Source organism: Aotus nancymaae, unplaced genomic scaffold, assembly GCF_030222135.1.
Source record: "Aotus nancymaae isolate 86718 unplaced genomic scaffold, 86718_ANA_hifiasm-v0.15.2.pri h1tg000006l, whole genome shotgun sequence".
In the NCBI taxonomy this organism is placed as follows: Eukaryota; Metazoa; Chordata; class Mammalia; order Primates; family Aotidae; genus Aotus; species Aotus nancymaae.
In genome coordinates, this window is record NW_026988417.1 from 68,500,421 (window position 1) to 68,522,345 (window position 21,925).

The window sequence follows — 21,925 nt, forward strand, 5'->3', positions numbered from 1 at the left end:
GGCAGACGGATTTCCGGTTCCCGAGACTACGAGGCGGAAGCGAAGGCAGACGCAGTCTCCGACGTTGACGTTAGTCGCAGTCTCCGACGTTGACGTTAGTCGCAATCTTCGCTGCTAACGGTAATAACTCTTAGGTTGCCTCTTCTTTTTCCCCCATCGCTACCCGCCGAAATCTCAGGGCGTGGTTCGGCGCGAGGTGGGCTGCAGCGGCGCGGAGACGCTGGTTGGCCCCTGAGGAATGGACGCTCTCGGGGCGCATCGTTACCTCTGACAGGGCGGCCCCTCCCTCTCTCCCGGGTGGCGGGGAGCCTGGAGAAAGGGGCGGAGCTCGGCCCGGGCCCTGGGCTCCGCGGGTCCCGCGCGCCGCTCTTGGACGCCAGGGCACTCGCTAGCACCTCGAAGTGCCCCTTGCTTCCTCCCTTTCCCGTTTACTTGCTGTTCATTCAAAGTATGTACCAACATTCACTATTGCCAATCACCAGCTAAACCGTGAGGACAAAAAGTGAGAAAAAATAGACACACTCCACCATGCCCTCATGGAACTAACAAGACCACTGGAGGAGGAAGACATTAATAAGAGCAGTCACTGCAATAAATGTAGTTACAATTTGGAGAAGTGCTAGGAAGAAGAAGTGTGTGTCCTGTGAGAGCTAATATTAGAGGAGCTCTGACTTAATCTGGGTGTCAAGAGTCAGGGAAGGTTTCCTTGGGGAAGCGATGCAAGCTGAGGGCTGAAAGATGAGTAGGAGTTAGTGTGCAAAAGGCTTTATGGCATAGAGAACATGGTACCCATTAGAAGGTAGAAGAGAAGTGTACAGGCCGACAAAATGGAAATCAGATGCCTCAGGGTACGTAGCTAAATATGTTTCACCTTGTTAAAGAGCCAAGACGCTGGAAAATGTTCTAAGCAAAGCTGCAGGTGTTAGAAGAAGCTATTTGTCTTTAGCTTTCTAACCTGATTTCATGTTTCCTAAAACGCTGGGAAAGGGAAAATGTCCCTTTCAGCTTTCCAGTTACTGACTCTTAACATTCTAATTTTCTTTCAGTTCTGTTATGAGTTGCTAAAATGGTGAAATGCTGCTCCGCCATTGGATGTGCTTCTCGCTGTTTGCCAAATTCGAAGTTAAAAGGACTGACATTTCACGTGTAAGATTTTGCTGTAGTTAAGCCAAATACTTTGGCCATGTTATAAAAAGCAAAAGACAGTTCTACTTAAGTCTTCAGTTTTGAACTTTAGTTCCCAAATCCTTTTTAAATACCCTTTTTGTTAAATTTGAAGTGACATCGTAATACCTCTACATGTTTATAATTTAGTTTAAACGTTTTAAGATACCTGCCAAGGTGTCAGAGGCTGGTTTACAAAAAAATACCAGAAGGCTCACTTTTGCTAATATTATTACTTTGTATTTTGTCATACAACCAAAGAAATTTAATGTTGTTTTCATGTAGTTTACAGTGTGAATGAAGGAGCTTTGTGAAGATATATTGCTCTTTCTAATTAGAAATAGATCAAGCATAGGTCGTAGGAAAAAACATAAATTACAAGTTCAGACCAAGGGATCTTTATCTGTGTTGCAAATAAATCAAGATGATTTTAGTTTCATATTTTAGCCATTCTCCTGAAAGCCATGAAAGAGTAAGTGAAGGAGTAATAAGATCTAATAATCGTTCACTTGCTAAAGGTTTATTTTGCTGCTTTTGTGCCAGGCACTGTGCTATGTGTTAGAGAAATATCTCCTAGCTACTTTGTTAGATATAAGGAAATCAAAAATGAGCATATATTACCTACCTTATTTCAGAAAAATTTGAATCAGCTTGAAAATTGAGTAAGATATGGCTATTGGCCTTCAAATCTCTCAAAATAGCTCTGATCTCCAGAACTCCATACTCTGCAGCTATTCTCTGTATTCTTTCACTGGGCATCTGTAGACCTGCTGTGTATGCTGTACCAAGCAATCTGGTGCTGACAGAGGAATGGAATTACAATGGGCCCTTTTTATCGAATTCTGGGTATCATTTCAGATAGGAAAAGGCCTAAGTGATAATTCTTTTATCATCTATAGATGAATAAATACCTTCAATTGTGGATCTTACTATAAGATGCTAATATCTACTGAAACTTTTCTTTCTTATAATATGACAAAAATTGAAATGAGGGCCATGTATCTGCAGCATGATTGGCACAAAAATCTGAATATTAAAACTGAAAGTTACAAAAGCATGAATGATGGTTTCCTAAATACTGTAATTCTCGAGACTAATAACAGTGGCTCACACCTGTAATCCCAGCACTTTGGGAGGCTGAAGCGGGTGGATCACTTGAGGTCAGAAGTTCGAGACCAGCCTGGCCAACACAGTAAAACCCCACTTCTACTAAAAATACAAAAACTAGCTGGGTGTGGTGGCCTGTGCCTGTAATCCCAGCTACTTGGGAGGCTGAGCCAGGAGAACTACTTGAACCTGGGTGGTAGAGGTTGCAGTGAGCCAAGATCAAGCCACTGCACTCCAGCCTGGGTGACAGAGTGCGACTCTGTCTCAAAAAAAAAAAACAGTTAACAAATCAATTTAGTTACAATTGTATGACAGCTTTAATTCAACTATATATTAATAGCATTTGATTTTAAAATATTTTTTTGTATTTTTTCCTAGATTCCCCACAGATGAAAACATCAAAAGGAAATGGGTATTAGCAATGAAAAGACTTGATGTGAATGCAGCCGGTATTTGGGAGCCTAAAAAAGGAGATGTGTTGTGTTCGAGGCACTTTAAGAAGACAGATTTTGACAGAAGTGCTCCAAACATTAAACTGAAACCTGGAGTCATACCTTCTATCTTTGATTCTCCATATCACCTACAGGTTTGTTTATGAGAATACTGCTTACCATCATTGCTCACTTTTTATACTATTGAAGAACCTTCACCACTCTTGCTAACATTTTTATTGTCTGCTTATTCATTTGAAGTCCATTCTTGAAGTTTTTAAATTTGTAGACTGCATCTTCAACTTTTGTAATGCATAGTAGGAGTATTTTACCAGTAACCACTCATAAATATTTGTACATTACTAAGGTTTGGTGAAGTGGACTGACTTTAGGAATTAGCATAACTCAAGATTTTTGTCTAAAAATGGAAGTTAACATAAGAATGTAAAACTGACGTTCCAAGTTGGCAGTTCTTAACACTGGGACAGAAGTCAAGAGCAGAACCACTAACAGGACTAAAGTACTTGTAAGAGCCACATACATGCAAGCTTAAAGTCTAGGTAGGATCAAAAGGAAGAAAACCAAAAAAGAGAGGTAAGAACAGGAGAAGAAAAAGTCAGGAAAAGAAAGTAGAACAGTTGAATAAGTAAACGCTAATTGAATTCTCAGTAATACTCCCATGGGTTGGCTGCCTCACCCTCAGTAGTTCTCTTGACTTTATATACCTGAAAGTGAATTTCTAGAACCTATAGACTGATTGATTTATCCAAGGTGGAAAATTCAAGGAGAGCCTCCGTTGAAAGGGATCTCCTTCCTGGCAGCTAAAAACAAGAGAAGTAGCCAGAAGTATACCTGCTCTCATGCAGTCCTGCTCACTTTCTGCAGTTGGTCATTTTGTAGAACCTGAGTGATCAAGTAGAGAATGCCTCACTTTCTTTTATACTAATAAATATACAGTATCTTGGGAAAGTTGCTCTAGAGCTTTTGTTTTTTTCCTACTACCAAGGTGTCATCTAGCTATAATGTTAAGAGCACCTTAACTTAAAAAATATGGGTATAATAAATCAAATAAGCCATAACTTACTTTCAAAAAATACTGATTTCCTTATAAGAAATTTTTCATTTTGGAAAATAAGATAGGAGCAAAAATAAAGATAATAATCACATAATCCATAGATAATACTCTGAACACTTTGATCTGTATCTTTGTAATGATTTGTATATATGCTTTATATAAATTCATCTGTATTTATATAGATAACCTTCTGGAAATAGAATTACACTCAATATCTTTTCCTTTATTTGCTTTATTGGGTTTTTTAACATAGTGTGTACTGTGTGCCAGGTGTTATTCCAAGTACTTTACATATCTATTAACTCAATATTGGAAAGAACCATGTGAGGTAAGTACTATTATTATTTTCATTTTATCACTTGAAAACACTGAGGCCCAGAGAGCTAGAATGCCTTCCCCAGGGTCACACCTCTATTAAGTGACAGAGGCTAGATTTGATCCCAGGCATTTTGGCTTCAGAGTCCACTATTAATTACTACTCTCCATGACATTAAATATTTTCCTACAACCTTAGCTTTCATGCTTTAGTCTACATAAAGATTATCCAGCAAGTTTGTTTAAAATACAGACTCTTACATCTTCCAGAGAATTTGATTCAGTAAGTTGGAGTGTACTTTCTAACAGGCATCCCACTCTGTGCTGCAGATCTATGGATCACATGTTTAAGAGAAACCTATATCGACTGTCACTTTTTTTAACTAAACTTTATATTGAAGTAAAACATATTTATAGAAACTTATTTATAAGTGTACAAATCAGTGAGTTTTCAAAAAGTGAGTACAATCATGTCACCCCCCCCAGACCAAGATATAAAACATTATAAGTGCCCCAGAAGCGTCCCTCACATGCTTTCCCAGTCACTACCCCCCAAAAGTAACTACTGTCTTGACTTGTATCACTGTCAATTATGTAAATGGAGTTCTGTCTACAGTATGTACTCTGGCTTCTTTAGCTCAACATCTTGTGTGAGTCATCCACATTGTAGCATGAGATACTGGTCCATTTATTTTCTTTGCTGTATAGTATTCCATTGTACAAATAAACTAATTTCTTCATGTTACTATTGATAAACGTTGGTGTGGTTTTCACATTAGGGCAATTGTGCAGTTCTGAACATTTTGGGGCATGTCTTTTGGTGCATTTATATACACATTTCTATAGGGTATATACACGCTTCAATTAGAAGTGGGAATTACTAGGTCCTGGCGATGTGGATGTTCAGCTTGAGTATTATTGCCATAGTTTTCCAGAGTGCTTTCGCAAATTTATAGTCCCACTATCAGCATATAAGAGTTCCTTTCATTCCATAACCTTAACAGTCATTAGTGGTGTCAGTTTCATAGACCATTTTTACTGACCATATAGCAGTTGATCCTACATATAAACAATAGTATATATAATCAATCTTTAATAATGTGTATAGGCTGTTACCTTTCCTTATTTTAAACAGCACTAAAATGAACACTATTCTAGCTGGCTCATATCCTTATTTCCTTGAACTAAATCCTGCAAATAAAATGGTTGGATCAAAGATTATATGCATTTTTAAAGATTTGCTTTTGATAAAGATCTTCCAAAGTCTCATTAGAGAAAGTCTCATTAGAAAGCTTGCACCAATCTACTCCCCCTACTAGCTATGCATAACAATGTCTACCTGCCCTTGGTATAATCCTTGGTATAAGTTGCATTTGTAAACTTTGCTGAAATTGATGGGCAATATGGCATCCTAATGTTTTAATCTATTTATGAATACTCATGCATGTCTACATTTTTTCATGGGTTTATTGGATATTTGTATTCTTTTGTGAGTTACTTATTCAGGTCCCCTTCTATTATCTTTTTCTATGCTATTTTGTAAAAACACTGGCTGTTGAGGATAGGAATCATAACTGCCATCTACGTTGCAGTTCCTTTTTTTTCTCCCCTTTCTCCTACATTCCTTCCTGGTTATTTTTTATTGTTTTTCTTCAATTCTGGTTATGGCATGGGTTTATTCTGTTATATTCTTTGAAATTCAGGCTTTTTTAAATGTAGTCAATTCTGTATTTTCTCTTGTTATATGAGATTAGCTTCCACACCTTAAGATTATATAAATATTCTCTATATTTTTTCTACCTCCTGGTGGTTTTGTTTTGTTTTGTTTTGTTTCTTTTTTTTTTTTTTTGAAAGAAAGAAAAAGAATAAAGAAGAGGAGGAAAAAAGAAGAGAAAGAGAGAGAGAGAATGGGAGTATTGCTTTCTTGCCCAGGCTAGAATGCAGTTTAGTAATGGGTATTGAAAACCTCTTTTATACCAATAATTATACTTGATGTAAACAGGAAGGAATAAGGGAAGAAAATAACAAACGAGCAGCCAACCAATATTTCATTTAAACCTATGAAATGCTATGCGATTACTGAGGAGTGATTTACTTCCAATTATGTAGTCACTTATGGAATAGGTGTGAGATGGTAATGTATGTTTTATGTATTTGAAGTGGAGAGTTCTATAAATGTTTATTGAGTTTACTTGTTCCGGGTCTGAGTTCAAGTCCTGAATGTCCTTGTTAATTTTCTGTCTCGTTGATCTATAAAATCGTTAGCTCTTCTTGTTACATTGATCCTTTTGCCATTATGTAATGTCCTTCTTTGCCTCTTTTGCTCTTTGTTGCTTTAAAGTCTACTTTATCAGAGGCGAGAATTGCATCTCCTGCTTTTTATTTATTTGTTTATTTTTACTCTCTGATTGGTTGATAAATCTTCCTCCTCTTTGTTTTGAGTCTTTGTGTATCGTTGCATGTGAGATGGGTCTGGATGCAGCATACCAATGGGTTTTGGCTTTTTATCCAATTAGAATATATATAACTTTAATACTGGCATTTGATGCTAGCTGGCTGTTTTGCCCATTAGTTAGTGTAAATTTTTTGTTGTGTTAATGTTCTTTTCTTTTTGATATATTTTTGGAAGGGCTGATATTGGTTGTTCCTTTATATGTATAGAGCTTCTTTCAGAAGCTCTTGTAAAGCAGGCCTGGTGGTGGTGAACTCTCTAGGTACTTGTTTGTTCGCAAAGGATTTAATTTTTCCTTCGATTATAAAGCTTAGTTTGGCTAGATAGGAAATTCTGGGTTGAAAGTTCTTTTCTTTAAGGATGTTAAATATTGGTCCCCACTCTTTTCTGGCTTGTAGGGTTTCTGCTGAGAGATCTGCTGTCAGTCTGACAGGTTTCCCTTTATGGGTAACCTGACCTTTCTCTCTGGCTGCCCTTAGTATTTTCTCCTTCATTTCAACCCTAATAAATCTGGCAATTATGTGCCTTGGGGTTGGTCTTCTTGAAGAATATCTTTGTGGTGTTCTCTGTATTACCTGGAGTTGAATATTACCCTGCCTTGCCAGGTTGGGAAAGTTTTCCTGAATGATATCCTGAAGAGTATTTTCCAACTTGGATTCATTCTCTTCATCACATTCAGGTACACCTATCAAACGTAAATTAGGTCTTTTCACATAGTCCCATATTTCCTGGAGACTTTGCTCATTCCTTTTCATCCTTTTTTCTCCAATCTTGTCTTCTCGTTTCATTTCACTGAGCTGGTTCTTGACTTCTGATATCCTTTCTTCTACTTGATCAATTCGACTGTTTAAACTTGTGCATGCTTCGCGAAGTTCTCGTGTTGTGTTTTTCAGCTCCATCAATTCACTTATATTCCTCTCTAAATTGTCCATTCTCGTTAACATTTCGTCAAACCTTTTTTCAAGGTTCTTAGTTTCTTTGCATTGGGTTAGAACAAGTTCTTTTAATTCACAGAAGTTTCTTATCACCCACGTTTTGAAACCTGCTTCTGTTACTGGAACACACTCGCAATCTATTAAGCCTTGTTCCGTTACTGATGAGGAATTGCGATCCCCTGTAGAGGGAGAGGCATTCTGATTTTGAGTATTCTCTGCCTTTTTACGCTGATTTCTTCCCTTCATTATATATTTATCTGTCTATCGTCTTTGTAATTACTGACTTTCTAACTAGGTCTCTGAGCAGACGTCCAACTTGTTGATTCCTAGCACCAAAATCTGAGCAATCCACTGCGCCGGCCAAAATAGCGGTGTTAAGATTGATGGTGCTTTTCTGCCCGGGAATCTCCGGACTCTGCACCAAAAACTGGCACGCTAAGGCACCAGCAAAACCGCCGCGCCGGCCACAAGAGACGCCCTGGCGACACGTGGGGCTCCTCTGCTGGGAATCTCCTGGTCCGTGAGCAACAAATATTCGTCTGAAAGTGTGGCATCCTCTCGTTCTCTGTGCTTTCACTGGGAACTATGAGCCCGAGCTGCTAGTGATCAGCCATCTTGGATCTCTCTCCCATAATTCTTAATGTTAAGGGGAAATGGTATAGTGGTCTTGTTTTTTACATAAATTTTCAGTACATGGAATTTCATTGTGCTTTATTATATTAAAGGTTACAACTGCTTTTCTTAATTAGTTGATTCTTACATGATTTGTGGCCTTACTCTACTTATTTAGAATGCTACCTTTATCCTAAAGACATGATCTATTTCTAGGTTTTTCTGTCTAGTCCTAAGAAAGGAGCATACTATTTTAATTATTGTTACTGTGTTAATAGCTTGTAGGGTATAACCTCCTACACTCTTCCTTTTAAGGAGAATTTGTGTTTTTAGATGAAGCTTAAGAGTTGTTTTCAGGAAGTTCTTTTAAAATTATCTGATGGAATTTACTGACTTTTAAAAGCAATTTCCATGAAAAGAAATGTGGTATTAACTTCACTATAAAAGTTTAAGAAGGAATAAAAATGTAAGAAAGGACAAAAATATCTCAATGATTGTTATTAATTATTCTTAACAGGGGAAAAGAGAAAAGCTTCATTGTAGAAAAAACTTCAGCCTCAAAACCCTTCCAGCCACTAACTACAATCACCATCTTGTTGGTTCTTCCTCATGTATTGAAGAATTCCAATCCCAGTTCATTTTTGTAAGTAAATGACTTACTGAGCTCATGTTAATACTTTTAAGATGAATATGTCCTCTCCATTGGAATCAAATTTTTCAGAATCCTAGCAAAATCTAGGGGTTAATATGTAATATCTACAAATAATATTGCTTCCTAGGGTCATTGTAATTTATATATATGCAACAGCAAAATAGAGGTAGTTAATCCTTTGGTTACGTAATGTAGTTAATTGAAGAAAGCTTCTGCAAGGATATTTCTACCAAGGAAATAATTAATTCTTCCCTTTAACTGCTATAATTTCTATATGAAATATGTAATACAAAATAGCTATTTCTTTTTAAGTTTTCTCAGTCATACACATACAGAGTATTCAAGCTTTCATTTATTTATTCATCTCATTGCTTGTTCATGTTAGAGGCAAGCATGGAATGTAGATCTCTTTTACTATCTTGATTAATATAGCTTTATAATAATCTTTTATTTTTGTGGGTACATAGTAAGTATGTATATTTATAGGATACATGAGACATATTTAGGTATAAAATGCATAATAACCACATCAGGGTAAATAGGGTATCTGTCACATTAAGCATTTATCCTTCATGTTACAAAAAAATCCAATTATACATTTAGTTATTTTTAAATATATAGTAAATTATTGTTGGCTATAGTCACCCTTTTGTACTATCAAATACTAGATCTTAATCAGTCTGCCTAAGTAAATTTCTTTACCCATTAACCATCCCCCACTTCCCCCCACCCCACCAGGCTTACCAGCCTCTCATAACCATCATTTTACTCTCCTATCTCTGTGGGTTCAATTCGTTTTGATTTTTAGATCCTGCAAATAAGTGAGAAGATGTAATGTTTGTCTTTCGGTGTCTGGCTTATTTTACTTAACATAATGATGTCTTCCAGTTCCATCCATGTTGTTGCAAATGCCTGAATTTCATTTTTTTAATGGCTCAATAGTACTCTATGGTGCTTAAGTGCCACATTTTCTTTATCCATTCATCTGTTGATGGACACTTAGGTTGCTTCCAAATACCAGCTATTGTGAAAGAGCTGCACCAAACGTGGGAGTGCAGATATCCCTTTGATATAATGATGTCCTTTGTTTTGGGTATACACCCAGCAGTGGGATTGCTGGATCATACAGTAGCTCTATTTTAGTTTTTTTGAGGAACCTCCAAACTATTCTCCATAGTGGTTGTGCTAATTTACCCCAACAGTGTACAGGGTTCCTTTTTCTTCACATCCTTGCCAGCATTTGTTGTTGCCTGTTTTAGGGATAAAAGCCATTTTGAATGGCATGAGATATTTTCTCATTGTAGACTTGATTTGCATTTCTCTGATGATCAGTGATGTTAAGTACCTTTTCATATGCCTGTTTACCATTCGTATGTCTTATTTTGAGAAATGTGTATTCAGATGTTTTGCCAAGTGTTTAATCAAATTTTTAGATTTCTTTCCTGTTGAGTTTTTTGAGCCCCTTATATATTCTGGTTATCAATCCATCATCAGATGGATAGATAGTTTGCAAACATTTTGTCCCATTCTGTGAGTTCTCTCTTCACTTTGTTGATTGTTTTCTTTGCTGTATGGAAGCTTTTTAACTTGATGTGATACCATTCGTCCATTTTTGCTTTGGTTGCCTGTAATTGTGGGGTATTACTGAAGAAATCTTTAGGCCAGGCATGGTGGCTCATTCCTGTAATCCCAGCACTTTGGGAGGCCAAGATGGGTAGATCGCTTGAGCTCAGGAGTTTGAGACCAGCCTGGGAAACATGGTGAAACCCCATCTTTACCAAAAATACAAAAAAATTAGCTGGGGGTGGTGGCATATGCCTATAGTCCCAGCTACTCAGGAGGCTGAGTGGGAGGATCGCTTGAGCCCAGGAGATCAAGCCTGCAGTGGGCTCGGTCACACCCCTATACTCCAGCTTGGGCAATAAAGTGAGAAGCTGTCTCAAAAAAGAAAAAAAAAAAAAATATTTGCCCAGACCAGCGTTCTGGAGAGTTTCTCCAGTGTTTTCTTACAGTTGTTTCATAGTTTGAGGTCTTAGATTTAATTCTTTAATCCATTTTGATTTGATTTTTGTGTATTGTAAGAAATAGGGGTCTAGTTTCATTTTTCCGCATTTGGATATCCAGCACCATTTATTGAAGAGTCTTTTCCCTAGTTGATGTTCTTGGCACCTTTGTTGAAAATGAGTTCACTATAGGTGTGTGGATTTGTTTCTGGGTTCTCTTTTCTGGTCCATTGGCCTGTGTGCCTGTGTTTAGGTTTATGGCATCTTTAACTTATCATAGACTATGTTAAAGTGATATTATTCCACTTCATATGCAAAAATCTTATAGTCATATACTTTCATTTTTCCTTTCTCAATCTTTGTGCTATTGCTGTCATGCATTTCACTTTTACATATGCTATAGACTCCACACCGTATTGTTATTATTTTTGTTTAAACAGTAAGTTATTCTTTAAAGAGATTTGGATAGTAAGAAAAAAAATTCTGATATTATCCATGTAGGTGCCATTTCCAAGGCTTTTCATTCCTTTGTGTCAGTCCGTATTTCCACCTGGTATCATTTTGCCTACATAACTTATTTTAACATTTCCTATAGTGCAACTATAAAAATGTTAATTTCCTATATTGATGAATTCTTTCAATGTTTCTATTTCTTAAAAAGTTTGCTCTTCACTTTTGAAAGACATTTTCACTAGGTATCAAATTGTAGGTTAACAGTTTTGGGGGAGGGGCAGTTGGTTTTGGTACTTTTGAAAATGTTGCCCTACTGTGTTCTTACATGCACGTTTCTGATGAAAAATTTAATTGTCAGATTTATTCTCTGTACCTAATATATTTTTTCTTGGCTTTTAAGAGTTTTTCTCTTTTTTTAAACTTTTTATTTATTTATTTATTTATTTATTTTTGGAGACAGGGTTTTATTCCATCACCCAGGCTGGAGTGCAGCTGCACATTCACAACTCACTGCAGCCTCAGCCTCCCAGGCTCAAGCAATCCTCCCACCTCAACCTCCTGAGTAGCGGACTTAGCAGCATCTGCCACCATACCAGGCTAATTTTTGTATGTTTTTGCAGAGACCAGATTTCCCCATGTTGTCCAGGCTGGTCTCAAACTCCTAAGCTTAGGCAGTCCCCCTGCCTCAGCCTTCCAAAGTGCTGGGCCAGGCATGAGCCACTGTGCTAGATAAGAATTTTTTTCTTTCTACTGCTTTTGCCTAATCTGATGATGATATGCCTTGGTTTCATTTTCTTCATGTTTCTTGTGCTTAAGATAAGATTTGTTGAGCTTTTAGCCAGGCATGGTGGTTCATGCCTGTAATCCCAGCACTTTGGGAGGCCAAGGCGGGCAGATCACCTGAGGTTTGGAGTTTGAGACCAGCCTGACCAACATGGAGAAACCTCATCTCTATTAAAAATACAAAATTAGCTGGGTGTGGTGGCAGGCACCTGTAATCCCAGCTAGTAGGGAGCCTGAGGCAGGAGAATTGCTTGAACCCAGGAGGCAGAAGTTGCAGTGAGTCAAGATAGTGCCATTGCACTCCAGCCTGGGTAACGAGTGAAACTCTGTCTCAAAAAAAAAATTTTTTTGTTGAGCTTTTTTATTTAGCAGTTTATAGTTTTTGTCAAACTTGGAAAAATTTTTGCCATGATTTCTTTAAATATTTCTTTCTATCCCAATGTTTCCTCTCCCATAGGAATTCTAATTACATGTATATTAGGCTCTCTGAAATTGTGCAACAGGTTGCTGACGCTTTATTTTTTTTTCTATCTCCTTTCTCTCTGTAGTCCATACTGGATAGTTCCTATTACTGTAAATGTATATTCACTAATCTTTTCTTCTGAAATGTCAAATTTCAAAAAATACATTGCCATTCTCGCCAGTATATTTTTTACCTCACACATTATAGTTATCTGTAGATATTCTAGTAGAGTATTTTTTTATCTTTCATGTACTTAACTTTTTGAATATATGGAGTACAATTTTAATAACTTTCTTAATTGTCTGCTAATTCTAACATTTGTATCAGTTCCGGTTTGGTTTCCATTGATTGATGTATCTCAGTATGACTAATGCTTTCCTGCTTATTTGCATGCCTGGTAAATTTTGCATGCCATGATATTTTTGTATCCTGTTTTCTTGAGCATTATTCTAGGGTACAGTTAGTTAGAAACTGTTTGACCCTTTCAGGTTTTACTTTGTTTGACAGAACTAGAACAGATAGGGCTATTTATTATTCACTATGCAGGCAAAACCCTTTTGTATACTTACCGTCCATGAATCTTGACATTTTCAAATCTGGCTAGTGGGGATAGTGCCTATGCCCTGTGAGCACAGGGCACTCTTAATCTCTTGTTCTTTCCTCAAGTCTTGAGTAGTTTTTCACGTGCATGTACTCATCTTACTCCGTGGAATACTCAGGGGCATCAAGGGGGAGCCTCTGAAGATCTTGAGTTTTTTTCTGTGCAGCTCTCACCTGTCTAGTACTTTGTCCTGTGAACTGTAGCCACCTTGGTATCCCTGGATGTTTTGCACTACCTCCTTAACTCAGTCTGCTAAGCTCTGCCGGGGTTTCCCCTCCTTGCCCTGAGGCCTAGAAACCCTCTCAAGCAGTTAGCTGGGGCAGTCTTTGGTTTCACCTCTTTGTTTCCCATCTGTCCACAATAGCTACCATCCTTGCCAAATGTCCATTATCCTAGAAGTTTTTTTTTTCTGTCTTTTAAGCCTTGTGTTGGTTCTTTGAGGGAGAGGTCAATCCAGTCTCTGTTACTAATTTTAATATTAAATAATAACTTTTCAACATTATTTTATGATACCTTTATAAAATATGTCAGTGTTATGTTTCCTATTTTCAAATGAAGAAGGAAAAAAAGCATATCTAGCAAATTTAAGCATAACCATAATAAATACTGAGAGGAGTTGTCTCTGAAAAATTCCAAGACCAGAGTCCTCTCTAAATCCCCAGCACCCAGCCTGAGAACCTGCTGCAGTACTCTTTTCCTGTCATACCTTATAAAACGAAATAGCCATCCAATAAAGTAATCCAGTTAAAAACTTAATTTAAATTTGTTTGATAGGTAAAAATTAAACTTACCAGCGCCACAGTGAAGGAACAAAAGCTATAGGACACATTGCAAGTGTCATGATGTTCATAGAGATAAGTGCTTCCCATCTGTAATATTCTGCAGACCTTGTATATGCCTGGCCTTAGTAAAAGGCGGCCCTTAGCACCCTAAATTTTGCTTCTGCCCCATCTTCTTCCTATGTTCCTTAAACCTCTAAATATCACCAACTTAGAGATGTTCTCTAAGCATTAAAAATGAAGAAACAGCTTAGGCTTAGTTATGAGCTTTTTTCCAACTACATGTCTGTCTGATTTAGTAACTTGGTGTTTATGTTTTTAGGAACATAGCTACAGTGTAATGGACAGTCCAAAGAAACTTAAGCATAAATTAGATCATGTGATCACCGAGCTAGAGGATACAAAGGAAAGTCTACGGAATGTTTTAGACCGAGAAAAACGTTTTCAGAAATCACTGAGGAAGACAATCAGTGAATTAAAGGATGAATGTCTGATCAGCCAAGAAACAGCAAATAGACTGGATGCTTTCTGTTGGGAGTGTTGTCAGGAGAGCATAGAACGGGACTATATTTCATGAAATAATTTCATGTTCTACCTAAAATTGTCACTGGTACAGATTTTTAGAACATCTCATTTACCATCAGTAAATAATATCCATCATTTAAAGTGCTGCTTTGGATTCTCTGGAGCATTATGCATTATAGTTGTTATCCAAAGACTTTTTTGAAAGTGTGCAGAAATTTGTGGTAGTTATGTATTTGTGTGACTTGTGACAATTATGTTTTTATAGACCTATACCAGTGCTGGGTCACTATTGTAAGATGTTAAACTCTCAAGAAAATGTCACAGAGCTAAAGAAATGATGTCAAATTAGTCACATTAAACTATAGTAGAAGAAATTTGACACTTCTCCAGCAACATCAGATTTTTGGCTTCAAAGGAGTACCTTTACTTACATGTGCTTTATGATAAGTTCATTGAATTTTACTTTAAATGCGTTTTACTACAAAGCACAATTCATTTACAATACATATCCATCTTGGACTCAATCCAAGGTGCTTTAGCTATCAGTAATACCAAAGGATCTTTTTACAAGGCTTCCTGTGGTATTGACTCTGAGAATAGCACATGGTGAGAAGATCTATTGGCTTTTAAAATTGTTCAGAGCCAATTTAAGAAGACCCCTCGTGAAGTCTCAGTTTTCAGTACAATACATCATTCCTCCTCACTAGGAGCACTTTGGTGTAAACCAGAATAGCTTTATGAGACAAAAAATGTCATAAATCTGATTTGTAAATGGTTAGTTGCTCTGACAGGTCTGAACACTTTGCTTCATGACTATTTCATCATAAAGGTATATCTAAAATCTGAATGCCAGCACTAGCTCTATACTTTCAATGCCGCTTTGTATTTTAAATCTAAAGTAGTATTGCTGACATTTTTTAAAAATACAAAATATAAAAGAAACCACTAAAAATAATAATTGTGGCTCTTACAGTTGAAATAGGAATTGGAGAGAAAGGATTAGAATATTTTAATTAGGGGAATAGATTATTGTCCAAGGGATTTTATTTAGAGAAATGGGTTATTAAAACAGCAGCTTTAGAATAGCTTCTTACCGAATATGCAAAAGAATAATTCGTTGTTATTTCCTAATTGATCCAAGTGTCATAAATTTAGCTTTTCTCATAATTCCTTACCAAAGACAACTGAACTTATAGTCATAAATACTGTGGGTTAGAATAAAAACCATTTGCCAAAGCCACATTCTACTTAGAAGCACGTATACATACATGAACCTCATTCAGAAGTCCATGCTGTAGCAGTTAGAATGTGAGTATCAGTTGTTTCATCAGAGTAACAAAAATTGAAATGCATTTTGTGCTTATTTGTTTATTGTAATTTTATTTGTGTTACATTAATATTAGTTAAGATATGGTCACTTGAATTTTTTGTATTTAAGAATTTTCTGTTTTAATGCATGTTACACTTTTACGTAGGATTCCAAACCTTCCCTGTAAATGGGATTTAACTCACATCTGCAAGATCAGTGTTATGCTAAGAGGAAATCACTGAGGCCTTATCTTTTTCCTACCTGGAAAAAAAAAAACAAAAAACCCTGACCAGGCACAGTGGCTCATGCCTGTAATCTTGGCACTTTGGGAGGCCGAGGCATGCAGATCACTTGAGGTCAGGAGTTCAAAACCAGCCTGGCCAACATGGTGAAACCCCATCTCTACTAAAAATACAAAAAAAATTACCCGGGCATGGTGGCACATGACTGTAATCCCAGCTACTCAGGAGGCTGGGCAAGAGAATTGCTTGAATCCAGGAGGCAGAGGTTGCAGTGAGCCAAGATCATGCCACTACACTCCAGCCTGAGAAACAGAACAAGACTCCATCTTAAAAAAATAAACTCTCATTAGTTACCCATTATTTATTTTAGTTACTTAATTTTGACTTTATAAGTGAATACCCTAATGGAAAGTTTGGGTATGATCTTAGGTTTTATGGAAATGTTTTGAACAGAGATTATTTTTCCCTTATCTTATTGTAAGTATATAAATTAAAGTAAGTCAGTGGACAATGGAGAAAAGTAAGAGGGTAGATCCAAACACAGTATGTCTGAATTTTAGCAGTCTACTGGCTGCTTAGAATATACCAAGCCTAGAAGACATTTCCAAGAGTAAAATCCCAGTCTGCCACTATCAAAATTGCCACAGTCACTTTTACTACTTATATTCATAGTATACTCAGCCCTTGTCTTCTTTTTCACTGGACCTAGTATAACTGAGAAATAAATAATCATGGGCAAAATATTGGTATCATTAAGGACACAAAGCTGCCCATTTTCTCTTTATTCTGAAAGGAAAACAATTACTGATAGAAATCTGAGATTAAAAATAGGGTCCTCCCTGCTGCTCCAAACAAATGCCTAAACATAGTATGCATCTCAGTCCTCTATTCGCAGAGATTCCAGCCTAGCCCAGGAAAGAACTGTCCTGTATAAAGCAAAACCCAAGTCTTCCCCCTCCAGAAGTCCTCTGGCAGCCAAGGCTGACCTAAGGGTTCATTCCACTTTGCTTTAAAAGCTAGGCGTGGCCTCTAGAGCCAGGAACACAGTACAACAGTTCAACCTCAGCACCAAGTCAGGTACGAAACACTTGATATGTGGAATTCTCTGTATCAAGTTTAAATTTCTGGAAATAGACTTCGGTTGCTAGTGATAATTACAGTTATACCATAGTCTGTAATTTGAGAAAAGGTGAAATGTCTTAAATATGTGTTTAGTTTAGTTTTAATAAAAAGATAAAATTATTACAGAAATAATTGAGATAGAAAATCCATTATTTTACATTATTTATTTGAAAAATAAAACATTTTCTCCAGTAATGTGTTATGTGGTTTTATACATTGAGTTATTCAATAAAATGAGCAGAGAAATATGAAGAGTGTATACATAGAGGTTTTGCTCTAATTTCTTCCATATCTTTTCCCTCCACCAATACAACTCTAATACGGGGTTTGCAAGTTCAGATGGCCCACATAGCAGGCCATCTTTCAGCACAATATGGACCTACCATAGAGCCCTTTTCTGCTTTGGCCCTCACTCAAAACTAGCAGATTTGATGTTACCCAGTATATAAAGGAAAGCAGTATCCCTAGGTGTGAAATATACTGCCTTTATAACCCAAAGAGGCCTGTCAAACATTGTGCTTTCTTATTCATAGTGGAACATGCAAATTGTAATAAGTTGTCTCTTACTTAAGAGGGGATGTCTTAGCATGCCTGAAATCACTGGACACTTCTCCCTGCAAATTTTACTGATGTTATAGGCCCCTGAATTTCATGAGTTTTATCTCACCCTCTGGAGCACATATGCTTTATCAAGCCCTCCAATTAACTAGTCATCCCATTGTATTAACATAATCCATCAGTAAAGTGAACTAAGTGATTTTCCATAGAATGCCTGTCTGGTCTAGATTATTTCAATTATAACAGAAGCAACATCATTAACATTGCCTTGGGAACAAGACCACATATGTTTACTGGTGGTTTTTTGTTTTTTTTTTTTCATGTGATTGTGAGCTGTTTCTGATCCTTTAACAGGGACGGAAAAGCAGGCACTCACCAGATCAGTGGTTGTATGGCATCTACCCATAGCCATGTTAATCTCTTCTAACAAAGATGCCACATCTGGCACAGCAGCCATAATCAGGGCTACTGGTTGGTTGAATTTTCCTTAGTCCAACTGTCATCTTGCAGGATCTGTCTAAATTTTGCAGGGACCAGAATGGTGAATTAAATGAAAAGAGATGGTGGAGGCCACCACTCATGTCTGTCTTATAGGTCTGTAAAGGTAGCACCTTAGTGAGCCCCACAGGAAACTCTGAAACTGGGGTAGTACACAAAAATGAGTTAACAAAGGCATGAAACTGCTATCCTCGGAAAGGCCTGCAAGGTTGCAAGGTTGGTTCTTGAGTGGCATCTAGGAACTTGGATTTGGGGAGGGCTCCCACCATTCCCTAACTGATAAGAGTAGCTCACAGTGCCAGACTGTACCGACAGTGTGGTTTAGGCTAAATACCTACTTTCCTTCTGGGAGTCTGGATTTGACAATGTGTTACGTAAACGGGTCTCTTCGACCAGCCCCAAATAAAACCTTGGACATTGAATCTTTAATGAGCGTCTGTATTGTCACAGTTCAGTGCTATAAGACTTAAATGTGTCCTATGTGATTACACTGAGGAAGAACTCAGAAACTACACCTGGTTTCCTCTAGACTTTGTACCATGTGCCTTTTGCCTTAGCTGATTTTGCTTCTTTGTATCCTTTTGCTATAATCATAGCCTTGAGTACAACTATATGCTGAATTCTGTGAGTCCTTCTAGTGAATCATCAAACTTGTGGGTGCTCTTGGGGACCTCAACACAGATGGCCTTTCAAACTTGTCCTGAGTTAGGGCAAAGAAGCTATATTAGTCCGTTTTCACACTGCTGATAAAGACATACCCTAGACTGGGCAGTTTACAAAAGAAAGACGTTTAATGGACTTACAGTTCCTCATAGCTGGGGAGGCCTCACAATCATGGCAGAAGACGAGGAGCAAGTCACATCTTAGGTGAAATGGTGGCAGGCAAAAAGAGCTTCTGCAGAGAAACTCCCATTTTTTTTAAAACCATCAGATCTCATGAGACCCATTCACTATCACCAGAATGGCACAGGAGAGACCTGCCCCCATGATTCAATCATCTCCCACTGGGTCCCTCCCATAACACATGGGAATTATGGGAGCTACAAGATGAAATTTGAGTGGGGACACAGAGCCAAACTATATTCCATCCCTGGCCCCTCCCAAATCTCCTATCTTCACATTTCGAAACCAATCATGCCTTCCCAGCAGTCCCCCAAGGTCTCAGTTCATTTCAGCATTAACTCAAAAGTCCACAGTCCAAAGTCTTATGCAAGACAGGGCAACTCCCTTCCACCTATGAGCCTGTAAAATCAAAAGCAAGTTAGTTACTTCTTAGATACAGTAAGGTACAGACATTAGGTAAATACAGCCATTCAAATGGGAGAAATTGGCCAAAACAAAGGGGCTACAGGCCCCATGCAAGTCCAAAATCCAACAGGGCAGTCAAATCTTAAAAACTTCAAAATTAATTATCTCCTTTGACTCCATGTCTCACATTCAGGTCATGCTGATGCAAGAAGTAGATTCCTATAGTCCTGGGCAGCTCCATCCCTGTGGCTTCGCAGGGTAAAGCCTCCCTCCTGGCTGCCTTTATGGGCTGGCATTGAATGTCTGCAGCTTTTCCAAGTGCACAGTGCAAGCTGCCGGTAGACCTACCATTCTAGGGTCTGGAGGACAGTGGCCCTCTTCTCACAGCTCCAGTAGGTGATGCCCCAGTAGAGAATCTGTGTGGGGGTTCCAACCCCACATTTCCCTTCTACACTGCCCTAGCAGAGGTTCTCCATGAGGTCCCCACCCTTACAACAAACTTCTTCCTGGGCATCCAGGCATTTCTATACATCTGAAATCTAGGCAGAGAGGCCCAAACCTTAGTTCTTGACTTCTGTGCACTTGAAGGCTCAACACCATTTGGAAGTTGCCAAGGCTTGAGGCTTGCACCCTCTGAAGCCAAGACCCAAGCTCCATGTTGGTCCCTTTCAGCCACAGCTGGAGTGGCCAGGACACAGGGCATCAAGTCCCTAGGCTGCACATAACACAGGGATTCTAAGCATGGCCCACAAAACCATATTTTCCTCCTAGGCCTCCAGATCTGTGATGGAAGGAGCTGCCATGAAGACTGCTGGCATGCCCTGGAGACATTTTCCCCATTGTCTTGAGGATTAACAGCTCCCCACTACTTATGCAAATTTCTGCAGCGCCTGAATTTCTCCTCAGAAAATGGGATTTTCTTTTCTGTTGCATTGTTGGGCTGCAAATTTTCTGAACTTTTATGCTCTCCATTTCCTTATAAACCTGAATCCCTTTAACAGTACCCAAGTCACCTCTTGAATGCTTTGCTGCTTAGAAATTGCTTCCACCAGATACCCTAGATCATCTCTCTCAAGTTCAAAGTTCCACAAATCTCTAGGGCAGGGGAAAAATGCCACCAGTCTCTTTACTAAAACAAAACAAGAGTCACCTTTGCTCCAGTTCCCAAGAAATTTCTCATCATCATCTGAGAATACCTCAGCCTGGATTTCACTGTCCATATTATTACCAGCATTTTGGTCAAAGCCATTCAACAAGTCTCTAGGGAGTTCCAAACTTTCCCACATTTTCCTCTCTTTTTCTGAGCCCTCTAAACTGTTGCAATCTCTGCCTGTTACCCAGTTCCAAAGTTGCTTCCTTTTCGGGTATCTTTTCAGCAGCACTCCACTCTCAGTACCAATTTACTGTATTAGTCCATTTTCATGATGCTGATAAAGTCCAAAATCCAGCAGGGCAGTCAATTTAGAAAAACCCCTCTGGAGATAGACTGGAGACAAGGAGACCATATTTTCCTCCTAGGCTTCCAGACCTGTGATGGAAGGGGCTGCCATGAAGACCACTGACAAGACTGGGCAATTTACAAAAGAAAGAAGTTTAGTGGATTTACAGTTCCATGTGGCTTGGAAGGCCTCACAATCAGGTGGAAGGCAAAGAGGAACAAGTCACATCTTACGTGGATGGTGGCAGGCAAAAAGAGCTTGTGCAGAGAAACTCTTGTTGTTTTAAAACCATCGGATATCATGAGACCCATTCATTATCATGAGAATGCCACAAAAAGACCTACCCCCATGATTCAGTCATCTCCACTGGATTCCTCCCACAACACGTGGGAATTATGGGAGCTACAAGATGAGGTTTGTGTGGGGACACAGAGCCAAACCATATCAGAAGCTACGTCTTTATACCCTTGTATCATCAGTTGTTAGATGAGGGCTGCCCCATGGAGAGGGCATGTCATCCAGCAAAGCAGTTCAACTAAAGCAATTTCTAAAGAAGGCTGAGTTCTTTCTGCCAGGAGCACTCCCAGTAGCTGGAGGAATAAGTCCTTTGTTCCTGAAGGGAGTTCTGTACCTCAGAGTGCCCATTGTCTTCTTGAACTCCCTAGCACTCACTTCTCTCTATTCTGCTCTAACGAGAGTTACTCTGTAATCTAATGCTCTCAGTAATGAAGAATTAGTGATATGTCAACCAACTTCAGAATGCAATTGCTCTAGCAGGTCCCTCTAGTTATGAAAAGATGCATTTCCCCAAAGATTTGTTGTATGTTGGAGACTTACTATGGTATTAACCATAGTTAATATAATAATATAATATGTTAACTTACTGTGGTGCTTACTTAGTACTAGTACCTTCTGCATTAGATTCAACATAAACTAGGTAAAGATGGAAAATCAAACATGAGCTAATATAATACCAGGCAATCTGCAAAACTATCTGATATTTAAAACAATACATTTCTGGCCAGGTACGGTGGCTCACACCTGTAATCCCAGCACTTTGGGAGGCCGAGGCGGGTGGATCACGAGGTCAAGAGATTGAGACCATCCTGGTCAACATGGTGAAATCCCGTCTCTACTAAAAATACAAAAAAGTAGCTGG

At 38.3% G+C, this 21,925-nt stretch overlaps 1 protein-coding gene across 4 annotated transcripts; it reads left to right on the forward strand.

The window, feature by feature from the left end:
• Positions 1-18: 18 nt before the first annotated feature.
• Positions 19-21,689, forward strand: THAP6 (THAP domain containing 6). 4 transcript variants are annotated; one of them, XM_064367913.1, is made up of 5 exons: positions 19-120; positions 1,047-1,146; positions 2,650-2,857; positions 8,609-8,734; positions 20,846-21,689. In XM_064367913.1, exons 2-5 carry the CDS (start codon positions 1,067-1,069, stop codon positions 21,050-21,052), a joined length of 621 nt encoding a protein of 206 aa, XP_064223983.1. In that variant the 5' UTR covers positions 19-120; positions 1,047-1,066; the 3' UTR covers positions 21,053-21,689. The 4 variants fall into 4 exon arrangements, with proteins under 4 accessions (XP_064223983.1, XP_012302411.1, XP_012302414.1 ...); XM_012446988.2 differs by lacking the exon at positions 20,846-21,689 and adding an exon at positions 14,148-17,749 and having other exon boundaries at positions 20-120; XM_012446991.2 differs by lacking the exons at positions 1,047-1,146; positions 20,846-21,689 and adding an exon at positions 14,148-17,749 and having other exon boundaries at positions 25-120.
• Positions 21,690-21,925: the final 236 nt, after the last annotated feature.